The 14159-nt window shown below is 34.5% G+C and overlaps 1 protein-coding gene across 1 annotated transcript; it reads right to left on the reverse strand.

Annotated features, from left to right (window-relative positions):
- Positions 1-5394: 5394 nt before the first annotated feature.
- On the reverse strand, positions 5395-10410 carry ARF9 (auxin response factor 9). Its single transcript, XM_059586505.2, has 14 exons — positions 9923-10410; positions 9704-9819; positions 9258-9353; positions 8832-8888; positions 8561-8713; positions 8382-8466; positions 8083-8173; positions 7791-7955; positions 7571-7684; positions 7404-7476; positions 7171-7324; positions 6463-7076; positions 6135-6322; positions 5395-6008 (listed from the first exon to the last, which is right to left on the reverse strand). The coding sequence occupies exons 1-14, from the start codon at positions 9972-9974 to the stop codon at positions 5870-5872; spliced, it is 2097 nt and encodes a 698-aa protein (XP_059442488.2). The 5' UTR covers positions 9975-10410; the 3' UTR covers positions 5395-5869.
- Between the last annotated feature and the right edge of the window lie 3749 nt (positions 10411-14159).

Raw genomic sequence — 14159 nt, forward strand, 5'->3', positions numbered from 1 at the left:
AATACCGGTGTTGAGTCTTTCTGATGAGGTTGGCCGCACTCTGCTAGGTTTGTTTGTACTACTTTACTGTTTAGATTTTTTGTGTGATTCTTTCTTGTGGGTCTCCCTCTTTGTACTACTTGTTCATCCAAAAATGAAAAAACTAAAGTGTGCACAATAATTTTATTTTATTTACGTAATGAAGGCATTCCATTTTTTTTTTTTTTTTGTCTTTTTTTTTTTTTCAATGCATGATTAATTGGTTCTTTACGTACAACCAAAGCATATTGTTTTTTTCTGCTGGACTAATGACTCAAATTAATGCGGAGTATATATGAGAAAATTGGAACGCCGAAGAGGAAAGAAAAAGTTTACTCATGAATAATTAAACTCACTCATGTAGAGAAAATAGAGATTCTATATGCCATGGCATGCAGTTAAATCGCAGTTATAGCAAACAAATTAAATTAATAAGTGGCATTTTTCAAACCATTTGATTGCAAAGAGAGACTTGAATTTTATAATTTTAGAATTTGAAATTGTAAGAGATATAATCCAATTTAATTGTTTATATATTCAATTGATACATCAATAAGTAAAAAAATTATAATAAAAGGTCACTCTCACTCTCGTATATATTAACCTGCTAATTTCTCTCTCTCTCTCTCTCTCTCTCTCTCTGAATTTCTACCTATGAGGGCTAAATTAAACTCCTAGAAAGCTAGAAGTGCAAACACAGTTAGGGCTGGGTAACGGTTAAATTGGTGTCAGTAAATCCATTTTTGCCTACCGAACCGACTCTATACCGATATATAATTTAGACAATTTTGGTTAATTCGTTAAAGTCGGTTAATTGTTAGTTGGTTAAGTCGTTTAACTTTTATAGGGCAAATGGGTTGTTTTTTGGCCCAAATTATTTTTTTTTTTAAGGCTAAACAAGTGTCACACATCTTTTTCCCGCAACAAACAAACAACAACAATGAAAACCAAAAAACCCCATCTCTTCTGAGATGAATAGAACCAAATCACAATCACAAGGGCAAGATTAATAAGCAGATGAAATTTAGTAACCTTTGAAAATATGCCTTTGTATTATTAGTAATCATATATATGAAAGGGTAAACAAACATGAAAATTAGATAACCTCTGTTTATCTGTGATGGAAGAAAATATGCATTTTCAGTACATATATTTCTGTCTATATAACGATTAACACATATCAAACAAAGAAATGGAAAATTGGAGATATCTAGCTTTAGCTTTAGAATATTAATTAGGGAAATCAATCATCAAATTATTGAAACCAAGAAAGAAAAATCAAAGTAGTAATACAAAGAAAATCATAACCAGCGGACCATGTCAAATATTGGTCTAAAATAAAATATTGTTCAATCTAGGATTCGATTCTTTGGGTACAATGATAAGTCTAAACTTGCTTTTGCTTTTTCCTTAGATTTACTTTCGAATTTTTTTTGCCTGCCCTCCAACCAAAGATAGAAAAGTAAGCTTAGAAGAACATTGGTGTTCATAAGAAGAATATCATGATAATAACAACATTAAAAGAAATATATAAAGAATCATACCATGAGTCCAAGCCAAGTCAAGTACTTTTCTCAGCATGTCAGTATTCGTTTGAGGGCATGCCAAGTGAACCTTTGCTTCCCTCTTCGGTTTGATTTATAAGATATATTTTTGTTACGCCTTTTAACTTTTGTGTGTGATAAGTTTGGGTCCCATGACCATTTTTTGGCTAAAAAAAAATTATCAAAGATCTAAATATTGGAACCTCAGGGTAGTTGGAAAGTGGGAATGAACATAACTATGGGTCGAGCTTTTTTCATTGCCCCTAGACCTTTTAGTAATTTTATCAATAAATCCGACTTTGCCTCCTGAAATTGAATAGCAAATAGCCAAGACCCACCAAGTCCTAGCAAATTTAATAAATGAGTAATGTTATTTAGCATATTACAATATAACTGCTATACAACTGGGATAATGTGGCATTAAAAATCAAGTCATGGGTATCACTTGATCTACAGTAAGAAAGAAAAAGCATTTTTAGTTCCAGGCATTTTCATAAATCTCCTAGCTAAATTACTTGGAGCTTCTTTGATATTGCATTAAAAAATATAGCTTTTATTTATTAAAAAAAAAAAAAAAAAAGAGGCCAAATATAGCTTTTTAGAAAAAGCATAATTTTCAAGCTTTCTCTAAAATGCAGTTTTGAGCTTTTCTTTTAAGTGCAAAAAAAAAAAAAAAAAAAAAAATTGGTAACAACATGAAAAATTGTGTTTAATCGAGGGATATATCCCAATTAAACACTCATCATCAAGAAATGATCAAACTTACAAAGATGTCCTGTCTCATAACACAACATGTCTTATGAGTCAGAATTAGACTTCAGCTAGTGATCTCTAATTGGAATTAATATAAATTCATGTAATAATCACCAATCTTCACTAATATATTTGATTCTTATATTATAACATGATACTGCATTTCCTTTGCATCACTTCTCTTACTTTTATCACATGCATTCGAGTTGGTGGGAGTTGAATAAAGGCAGTGGTTGTTTCTGACTTGTTCCAAGTACATATATGAACGTACCACTACCAATTTAGTAGCTCAACTTCACCTCACTTTTACATTTTAAAAAATGTTTTACAAACAAAAAGTAATAATTTATTAATAATTGTTTATCTCCTTTAGTCTAAAGTAGTTAGAAAATAGAAATAAGAGTAAAGAAAACTAATCTTTACATGCTATATATACTTTGCTTGCCTCTTTGCTTTGATTACATCATTCAACTTTTGTGTATGGTAAGTTAGGCTCCCATTAAAATGATCATTTTCAGTTGTTTTCGGAGTAGGTGGGCCATTGGACAAGTATCCCTTATTATTAAGGTTGTTTGATTTTATGGTAAAAAAAATTTAACTCAAGCATAGGTGTTAGTGATCTTGTTAATCCTCTTAAAGCCATGAGGAAATTGAAACAATAAAAACAGAAATAAATGACATACAAAACACATTAGCCTACAAGGAGCATGATTTCAGCAACCAAGTTTTACACGATATCTTTCCTTTAACAAGTGATTTTAACATAAATACAACCATTTTTTTTTCTACTATAAATGCAACTATCTTATTATGAACATCTTAATTAACTAACCAGAAGCATTATCATCTAACAGAGGAAGTTGTAGTTTTGAAAAAAATTTAAGCAGAATAATGGGCCTTGACCTTTCCAATAACATCCTACTGCCAAGAAAACAACCATTTTAATTAACAAATAGGGAAAAGGCAACTCCCCTATTCTCTCTTGAATCATAATGTGGAAGAGAGATGTCTCGTGAGTTCATGAAAAGTCTACTGATATACAGATTAATTGACAATATTTTAATTAAAAAGTTTTAAATATTTACATCAGCCCCAAGAATCTGATGTACAGATCAATTTTTTTTTTTTTTTTTTTTTTGGTGAAATTGTTAAGATCATATTCTTTAGCTAAAATTGAACTTATAAACAGTAAATTGGCGGATAGGCAAATAGCTCGTGTATGCATGCAGAAGTGATTGGAGGATACTGAAAGCAAATTCTGTCGACTGGCTTTGCATCACTTCTCGTGTATATTAACCTGCTAATCTCTCTCTCTTTTATTTGTTATCAATCTGTTTATCTCAAAAACGGTCCATAAAGTTAATTGCAATACAAACTAGCATGCACATAATCTCACAAGGTGGACTGTTTCTACAAGCAAGAATATCTCGAATGATCGGAAGTCTAATTTGTTTATCTCAAAAACTTGCCGGCCAGCTTTTGAATCTTATCCCAATCTAATCGTTCAGCAAAGTACAAACTAGCCTGAGCATAATCTCACTAGGTAGACCGTTTCTACATTCCCATTTTATCCCTACCCTAGCAATTTTGCTAACTAGATTGTTGGCTATTCGGGCAACAAATGTAAGAAAGCCCATATGGGCCACCTGTCCGAGTAAATTTTAGTCAACCCACCCAGCTGCTTGACATTTGCTGCCCGTATTAAAGCAAACAATGCTCATATTTGGATTCCAATATCCTAATGGTGATAAAAATAAAAATAAAAAGCAATTAAATTTGATAGGGAATTTTTATTATTTAATGACTAATGTAGTAAGTGTCATATGAGCCGACACGTATTTATTATCTCGCACCTAAACTCAATACTTCCGCCAACTTATTTTAAACTAAATTGCAGGAAATATATTGCTCGGGAGTGTGTTTTCAAAAAAAAAATTGTTATTTGAAAACGTATAAAAAAATTTCTTTTCAAATTGTAGGTAAGGCTGAAGGGGGTGAGATTTTAAAAGCAGACAATTTTAAGAGGTTAAAATCAAACCATGATTTTATCAAATACTTACATACGTATTTAAAAATAGTATTTTCAAATTACACCTTTTAAAATCGCTATTTCTAAAATCCAATTCCAATTGGCCTTAGCGACCTTCTTTGTGATCTCCATCTCCTGGTTGTTATCTGATGTTGTGCTTGCTTTCATGGGGTGATGATGGGTGCTCGCAACTAATTCTCTTCGCTTTCATTTTTGGGATAAGAAAAAACACAAATGGGTTCCTAAATGCCTTTTCCATGAGATAATTTGACGAAATTCATTAATATACCATGTCAGCAACAATAATTGTGATGCATGTTATTTATAATAAAAATTAAAAGTGCAAACACGATTAGGGCTGGGTATTGGTTAAATTGACGTCGGTAAATCTATTTTCACCTATCGAACCGACCAAGAATTAACCGACTCTATACTGATGTATATATTAATTTAGACAATTTCGGTTAATTCAGTAAAGTCACTTAATTGTCAGTTGGTTAAGTCATTTAACTTTTATAGGCCAAATCTCTCTTTAGGCCAAATGAGTTGTTCTTGGGCCAAGCATATTTTTATGGACCAAATTCTGAATGGGTTTTTTTATTTTTTTGCCCAAATGATCTTTTTAAGGCTAAACAAGTGTTTATTGGACATATTTATAGCATTTTCATTATCTTAGATTATTACAAACTGTCACTAATATAGATAAAATTAAACAAGACCTATTGCTAGGACACGGTGGCCTATCAAAACTATTTTTAAAATTACTATATTCATAGCTCTAATTATTGTTTCTATTATCAATTGCTTTCTTTATATATATATATATATATATATATATATATATATATATATATATATATTTGTTGATTATCTAGAATGGGAGAATGCCCAAGTTTAGATTTTAGTTCTGATCTCTTTTCTATTATAAAAGAGAACTCAATGTAATGAATTAAAGAAATCATTGTGTTTTTTCTTTCTGCTGTGTTGTTTTAGGTTTGGCGTTTTTTCGTACCAATTTGCTCAGAGAAGAGGACCAAAAAGAGACAAAGCTAAAAGAGTAACAGGACGTTGCCAATTTCGACTGGCTAAAGAGGAAGATTAGTTCCAAAACACATGTATTTACAATCACAAGAAACAGAGAATCCACCCATCCAGCACCCACCTACCCACCACCCCCTCCCCCGTCCAATTATTCAGCACCCCTGCTGCTATATCACGGTGCGTGTGAGTCCCACTCACCAGCAACCCCACTTCCACCCACCAAGACTTGCATAAGTATTCACAAGATTCTAACTACACTCCCTAAACCCCCACTACTGCATAATGAGCTTTCTTGAGTTTCAAGAAGCTGTAGCTCTAAAAAACGAGCTATCAATTAACCAATGTCTTTCTCCCTCCACCTTCACACATCTTCCTAATCACAAAAATAGACCCTCTTTCTCCCCCACAAACAAACAACAATGAAACCCAATAAAATAAAAAATAAAAAGAGCAAATAAACAGAACAAAATGACAGTTCAGTGTTTCAGTTTTCGGTTGAATCTGAGCTTATAACCGTCCCTTCACCGTCTGTCGAAGAACCAGGCAGTTTGCTTCCTGGGCTCAACTTCTTCACATCCTGAATAGAACATATGAAGATTCTTCTCACCATGTTACAGAATTCCCTGTATGGCAATAACACAGAATAAAAAAACACTAAAACTGAGGAACACGTCAAATAGAAACTTCCAAACAGTTTTAAGTAAGAACCATATTCTATTTTGTGATAGATAGTACTGAAGAGAACTTACTGCCATGGATAGTCGCCCACAAGCATCATATCTCCTTCATCATCGGTATAGACGATTTCCCACTTATCGCGAGGGCGAAGCTGTCCCTTGATGTCAAACATCTCCTCAAGTTCGTCTATAAGCTCATCATATCCTCTCAACATGGTTAAGTCCACCGCCCGACCAACAGCAACCCCCTGCATTTGAACCTTTTGCATTTTTGAAGAACAAAAAAAAAAAAAAAAACAAAAACAAAGAGTAAATTTTCAGAAATTAGCATTGGGGGTGGGGACCATAACCTCTAGAATATATTTTTATTAAAGTTTCAAAATATTTCTCATATCAGCACCTTGGTGCGACTTCTGGTTGAAGCAAAGCAGTTTTGCCTGCTCTGAATCTCTTTTGGTGGTACTTGCATCTGTCCCGCTTGCGTGTCTTTTGAGTCCTTCGATAGATCAGACTTATGGTCTGAATCAGCTGCTGGCAGGGTACTGATATGTCTTTCAGTGGAGCCATTAGAGACACTGATTGGTTGTGCATTGGCCTTCTCTACAGTAGGTGAGCTTGTAGGGTGATTAATCAGCTCAATACCGAACAATCGGTAACTAGTAGCAGTGTCAGCTTTCTTCGCCTTCTCAACTGGGTCAGGAAATGATTCATTCTCCAGCTTCGATGAGTGTGGAGTTGAATAGCTTGGGAGAGCAGCCCAAGTGGAGACACTTTTGCTATCATCCACCGTGTCCTGAAAAAGATGCTGAGTAACACACGTATGAGGTGAAGATAACCAGTTCCCATCAGTTTGAGGCCTTGAAATCAAGGAGTTGTTGCTATTAATATCTGTCTGATTGGGATGCCAAATAACATGATTTTCACTTCTTTTGCCTTCAGCCATAAATTGTGTCATTTCATGGGACTGCGTCAATCCAGAGTTCCAGAGTGTTGATCCAGTGTAAGTAGTATTATCTATAAGAGAAATAAAGAAGAGGAAGTTTAGAATGTAACCAACTCAGCTAGTACAAAAGGTAAATGGGTACGAAGAAAGAAAAAATTATCTCACCATGACTTGGAACTTCAATGGGTGTTCGGGGCCTTTTGTTCTTTGCCACAGCAGGTTGAGCCAGGCTTGCAGGTATGGAAGCCACAAAGGGCTCTATCTCCCATGGTGAAACCCTATCAGGTCTTGTAATAGATGCAGGATCATCCCATTGAACCTAATAAAATGAAGAAAACAATATTGAAATTTGATTGCCATATTAATTTGAAACGAGGAAGAAGGAACCAAGAAATTACTTTTAGTGATCGCCATCTTGAACCTGTCCAGTGAGGAGAAATATCTTCAACCCCAACTATTGTGCCCAAAAACCTAATCAATCAAAAATGTGGAACAAGAATCTTTATAAGAAAACTCAGACAACAAGCAAACTAATAGCAATTATGTATTTGGGATTTTTTATTACCTTCTCTCCGGAGAGTCCTCCCCCTCAAAACTCATCCTAAATCTCATGCCAACTCCGAACTTATTGTTAACAGCCTCCAAATACTTATTCAAGCTTATTATGAACTGGCTCGTCCTGATCATTTTAACCAAAGCAAATAAATCAATGATAAGATATCATACAATAATTATTCAACAGAACCAGTCATTCCAGTTTGCCTGAAAGAAGGAACATATCACACCTTGGCTTATAATAGACTATAAATAGAGTTTGGGTTGCAACAGCATGAGATGCAGTTGCAAGCACTCCTAAGTGCATGCTCTGACTCGAAATCACAGAAGATGGCATGCTGGTCTGTTGACGGGCAAGGCGCCTCACCCCTACGCGCAACTCCCCACTTTCTCCCCTAGAAAAGCAATTCATTAATGAATTAAAGCTTTTTACTAATGGAATATATAACTAACAAGAAGATTATAAAGTACCATAAATAATATAAATAAAATGAGACAAGATGAAAAAAAACAGGCATATACCTCAGAAATACAAAGGTATCCCCAGCAACTAATCTCTTAGATGTCACAAAAACACTCCATCCTGTCGTAAGCAAGTGTCTCCGCGGTTGACCTTTCGTTGAATCACAACAGAAGAAATATGAGTGAAAATAGAATGAGTGAAAATAGACTATCTTGTTTGATTTTTTCAAGCAGCATGTCTAACACACTATGATTAATTTAACTAACTCATGATGAGTGATTAAACCCCATCCCTTCCGAGATCAATAGAACCAAATCACAATCGCAAGGACGAGTAATAAGCAGATGAAATTAGTAACCTCTGAAAATATGCTTAAAATGCCATGCATAACCATGAAGATCCTTAGCAACCAATTCCTGGGTCGGGGTTGACTGGGCCATATCCTGAAATATATAATCCAGACATGGAAATCAATAACATGGAATTATTGAAACCAAGAAAGAAAATCAAAAGTAGTAATACAAAGAAAATTATTACCAGTGGAGGAAGGCATTCAGTGGCGTGTTTACGAAGAACGGAAAACCCACCATGGGTACTAGTATCAGAGGCAGTTAAAACTTTGCAGAACGAGTGAACTGTTGGTCTTGGATCTTCATGAGGGCAGGGATCAGGACTTGTAGGCTCAATTTGCTAAAAACAATTCAACACGATTAGAATCATTCCAGTCAAGCAAAAAATAAAAAGAAAAAAAATTGCTGACCAAACATTGAAAGATGTTGAAATCAGTAACAAAGATGTTGCTTCTTACATGTAATTCTGGCTGTAAAGTGATTTGTGCATATACGTCGTCTGTTTCTTGTTCCGCCTAAAAAGTACACATCAAAAAGAAACAAAAACAAATGAATAAGTTCTTCCCGAACAGACAATTTTTACAATTTATTGCAAGGTTCTGTTTGGTTGCTGAGAAAATACAGAAAATATAAAGACTATACAAATTGTGTTTGGAACCTTAGTTCCAATCACTTGGGAACCCATAAAACTGAAGTCCAATTCAAATGAGCCAAACTCAACTAATGGGTCCAGCTGATCTGGGTTTATCATGTTTAATAAAACCCATACGTTGAAACACGCTGGAAACCAAGCAGCTATTTTCTTTCCTCCATTTTCTCGGTAACCAAACAGAAAAACCAAAAAAATGGTAAAAAAGAAGAGAGAAAATCAAATAGAGAAATACCAGTAGCTCAACGTTAATTACACGACAAAGAATCTTCGAGGGAAGATGAAACAGTGGAATCCTCTGATTCAGTTCCTGATTTGTTGATGCCTCTAACTACAAACAACCCAAAAATAGCAAGTTTTTTTCAATTCCACCAAAAAAACACACTCTCAAAACAGGAAACGCCATAAAAACGAAACCCCCACCACTCTCTCTTTCTCGAGAAACACTTTTCACCGAAACAAACAGAAATCAAGATCCGAAACACAAACATATAGCTGATAGCATTAAATTTAAACACACGCTTGTTCAAACGCCCCTGTAGGAAATAAGAGACCCCAAAACGGAAACCCCCATAAAACCAAAATCCCAACTCTTTTTCGGTAAACACTTTCCCACCGAAACTAACAGAACCAAAGATCCGAAACACAAAGAAATAGCATTTAACACATAGACACACTTACTTGTTCCATGTGCCCCTGTGGGAAGTAGAAGACCCTCTCGCCGGCCAGAGGCACGTCCACGAGTGGGCCCGCGCAAGCCTTCCATAGCTCCTCATACAGCCCATCCCTTCCACGACCTAAGAAAACCAAACCAAACCAAAAAGTAAGAAAAAATTTCACATTTTCCCGGAAAAACAAAGAAGACCCAAGAAAATTTTCAAAACCCAACGGCCATTTCACCTTCCGCCGAAACATTTGACTGCGAAAACGACCCGCTTCGATTCGCCATCATTGAAATCCGAGTCAAACTCCGAAATTCCCCAAAAGATTAAAAACAAAAACCTCACATAAAATGATAAAAATCCCCCCAAAACCCCCTACCTCACCTCATTATATACAACCAAAGCCCACAATAATCAACACTAAATTACACCCACTAATTATAATCAAACCCCCAAGCCGTTCATACGATTTTATCACCCAAAGCTCCGGCTTTTCGGTTCCAATACTGCGCTTTTACACCAAGTCACACACTTTCTCGCTTCCTCTCCCTCTGTAACGATTGGGATCGATTCGAAAGCGTAACGCAAAACCACCCTTTGGGCTCTCCGAGAAGCGTTACAAAACCACCTTGTGAGCTCGCAAAGCCGCTTTCTCTCACTACAGAAACTCTCTCTCTCTCTCTCTCTCTCTCTATGTTTCTCTCTCTACGACACTCAGACACACACTCTGCAAAACGCCGTTTCGAAGAATCCCCAAATCCCCTTTGCGCGCGTCTTATTATACGCGACTTTCTCTGCTTTAACTGTGACTCTCTCTCTCTCTAACTAGACTAACCGTAGTTAAGGATCTAACACCGGGGGACCCGGGTAAACGGAACGACGAACCCAACGGAAAAATGTTAAATATATTTTAATTAAACTATTAAACCTCTCATTTTCTATCAAAATACTATGAAACATCACACTTTATTCCTTTTCTTCTGCAACTTAAAAAGTACAGAAACTTCCTAAGACCATTCAAAAAAAAAAAAAAAACAGAGATTGACATGTTACATTGTGATTTTATTACTTTTTTTTTTATAAATTAACGTGATTGACCGGCAATTCATAATTAGTAAAATAAGTTCGTCACTAACTGATTAAATTGATAAGTCAAATTTGTTAGTAAACATTCAAATTATAGATTGTCAAGTCAGTTTATAAGAAAATTAATTTGTGAAAAAAAAATTATTAAAAGACTGCAAATAGTTAATTTCTTAATTTTAATACCAAAGTTGGTGATTTAGCAAGGATTTCTGATAGATACAAGTACATTTTCAAAGATTCTTGATCCGCTATTACCATGATAAAGTCGACTAAAAAATGTAGGAAATAAAAAATAATATAAGTGTTCAAAAGGATTATTCTTATTAAGATGGAAATTCAAGAAGAAAACAAAGAGATAAAGTAATAGAATGAATGGTATGATTCACTCTCCGATATATAGACAGCCATACAAATCTTCATGGAGAGTTTTTGACTTTTATGTAAATTATCATCTTATATGAATATGATTAAGTGTATGGATGACTACACTTCTTATGGTGTCATCATCCCCTTCCCTCTTCCTCGACTGTCAACACTCACATGTAGCCTAAAATGAAGAATGCACCTTCGGTGTTAGTTCCTTGTGATCATCCCTTCAAATACGTCATTAGTTGTAAGCGTTTAGCAATTAATAATGCATGACACTTGGCAAAATAACTTATGATCAAGAAAAAATATAATTAATATGATGATAGACTCACACATGAAAGGAAGATTATTAAATATACAAATATGAGTGAAAAAATAATTAAATTATGTATTTAAAAGATATCACTAACACAAGTAATTAATATAATACTATTTAACTCAAATATAAATTTTAAATTAAATAATATTTTAATATATTATATTATAGTCTCAATAAAAGATTTGTACTCTCCCTGATATTTGGCATCATTGTATTGTTAAAAGGGTAATTAAATAATTAAATTTTACAAATTATTCATACAAAATTGATACTTTATTGTAAAGCTGCTAGAGCGAGACTCAGCACTACGTCTGGGTGTGCCGTGTGATAACGGCGGGGGTGTGTTTTTATTTTTAAATGATTTGTTGGTGGTACGGAAACATCGGGATGCGTAAGAGAAGGACTAACGGAAGCCGTTAGGTGGTGGATTTCCGTTACCGTTAGTTGCCGTCCCTGTCGTTGTCTGCTTCGAAGCAGGCAACAGCGTTGGCTCGAGCCGACCCGGCAGAGTTTGTTTTTGTTTTTTCGTTTTTTTTTGGTAGGAATTAATGATTTGAGTTTGACCTGCAAGACTCAAGATAATTACGGTGGCTTGCCATTGTGATGTGGGGCCCGATTAACACGTGGAAACCGTTGGATCTGCTTCTTTTAATCTGCGTGCGGTCTCGCTGGTCCCACGTGGTTCAGCCCTGTGGGTCAACTCGCCACGTGTGTTGCTGATTACCTTGAGGCTTGAGCCCGAGCGTTGGAAACTGTGTCGTTTGGGGTTACTTTCCTTTTTTGAAATATTGGACAGATTTTATTTTAATATGAATTGAGCCGTAAAAAAAAAAAAAAATTGTAAAAACAATGAGAGGTTCAAAATTTATTTTATCATTTTTAAGCCAAACGACATCGTGTATGGCCATGTATGTGAAAACATGTTTTAATATAATCATATGAAAACATAATAAATTTTATAGCACCGAGTCGAATTTGTTTATTATTGTGTCGTTCTCGAATCAAAATAAATTTTTTTGGTAATCAGATTGATGGGATCTCGTACAATTCAAGATTTACCTATACGAACACTACAATTCAAACAAGAAAATTATAAGGAATCTCAATCCAAATTGATGAAAGAAAAAAAAAAAAAAGGGTGGTCAACGTTTTGAAAGAGTTGTCGTTTTAGATATATGGTTCTCGAGGTGAGGTACCCTAAAATTTCATGGGTTTGGCACCGAAAAAAGTCCTGTGTTTGGGAGGGTTGGTCCCTTTAATGAAAGTTGGTCTTTAAAATTTATAGTTATCAAGGTGTTATGAACAATTGAATGATGTGTTTCGTTATATGGACAAAAATTAAATGGCCATGAAGGTTGGTCCCCATTTAGGATGAATGTAAGAATAATCTTGCCATGATGTCCTATTCCTTAGTCATTATTAGATGCAATTCTCGATGGGATCGAGGAGGGGGGAAGAGTTTTGGATGATGGACCACCTCCACGTTAATTGGGTTTCTTTTTATGTGAAAAAGGATAAATCTTAAATGTTTTATTGAATATTATGTAAAAATTCACACCTTAAAGCATTTTTTACGTGAAAAGGAGAAATCTTAAATCACTTTTTGTCTTGTGGACTTGGAAGTGTGTGGAATATTGTCTCTTTAAGGGCTAATAGGACAAGCACGAATATAGTTGAATGATAGAGTAAAGGAAAATGTTTAGAGTGCTACGAATTTTGCTATAAAGTTATTTACTAATTGACTTGGTAATTTATAATTGGTGAAATAATTTGGAATACTTGATAATTCATATATATATATATATTCCTAATTATTTCATAAATTATGCGTTGTCACGTCAATTTATAAATAACTTCGTAATAAAAGTTGTAGTACACCTCTAGCACTACTTATGAGTAAATACATGAATGGCAGGTTTATTATATACTGCTCCATTAGTTCACATGAAAATTGTAGTATTCAAGCATTTTTTACAAATACTATATGTTGTGCTCTTTGTTGATAAAATGTCGAAGCTCTTACTGATTAAATTTATCAATTTATATTGGATTAAACTTTTGAATAAGTGGTGATTTAACATAATATTAAAGCCAAATGTCATGAATTTGAACCCTGACTTTATCAATTCACCCAGACACTAATAACATCTTCACCCGTCTTTTCTCTTGCCGCATATGCATGTGGGGGTGAACCTAGGTAAAAGGTTGGGAGGGCTTCAACCTCACAATTTTCTTAATATATATATATATACCCCTAAAATTAATTATTTTCTCTTCAAAATTTTATTTTTTTATTATTTTATAATTTGACCCTTTAATAAAAATTCTTGGTTCTACCCCTAAGTACATGGCATTCTTTACGTGATAAATGCAACCTATTATGGGTAGGGAGTTAGGAGAAAAGCATGCGTTGAATGGCATTCTTCAAACCTTCAACCGTGGCTATTTGCTATTTTTTGAATTTATAAACCAGAAAAATTGACTCACGAACAACTATCTTTCCTTGTAATTGTCTATTTATCTACTTGTGTATTATAAAAATCTGACAGTTATTTGAAGTGTCAAACACTTTAGACACCAATACGTTTTAATATATTTTAAATGTATCCCACAATCTTAATATATCATTTTCCCCAATCAAATTTACTAATTTTTATAATTAAGCTTAAGTGTTTGACATAGCGGTTATAACGGTTGATTT

This window comes from Corylus avellana, chromosome 3 (assembly GCF_965113065.1).
Source record: "Corylus avellana chromosome 3, dhCorAvel1.hap1.2, whole genome shotgun sequence".
Classification (NCBI taxonomy): domain Eukaryota; kingdom Viridiplantae; phylum Streptophyta; class Magnoliopsida; order Fagales; family Betulaceae; genus Corylus; species Corylus avellana.

What these genes read in the sequence shown, in the direction of transcription:
- ARF9 (XM_059586505.2), bottom strand. Translation starts at nt 9,974, where the DNA reads ATGATGGCGAATCGAAGCGGGTCGTTTTCGCAGTCAAATGTTTCGGCG. An exon ending in GATACCTTTGTATTTCTGAG is followed by an intron (nt 7,956 to 8,082) that starts GTATATGCCTGT and finishes TTGCTTTTCTAG; the next exon opens with GGGAGAAAGTGGGGAGTTGC. An exon ending in CAAGATGGCGATCACTAAAA is followed by an intron (nt 7,325 to 7,403) that starts GTAATTTCTTGG and finishes TCATTTTATTAG; the next exon opens with GTTCAATGGGATGATCCTGC.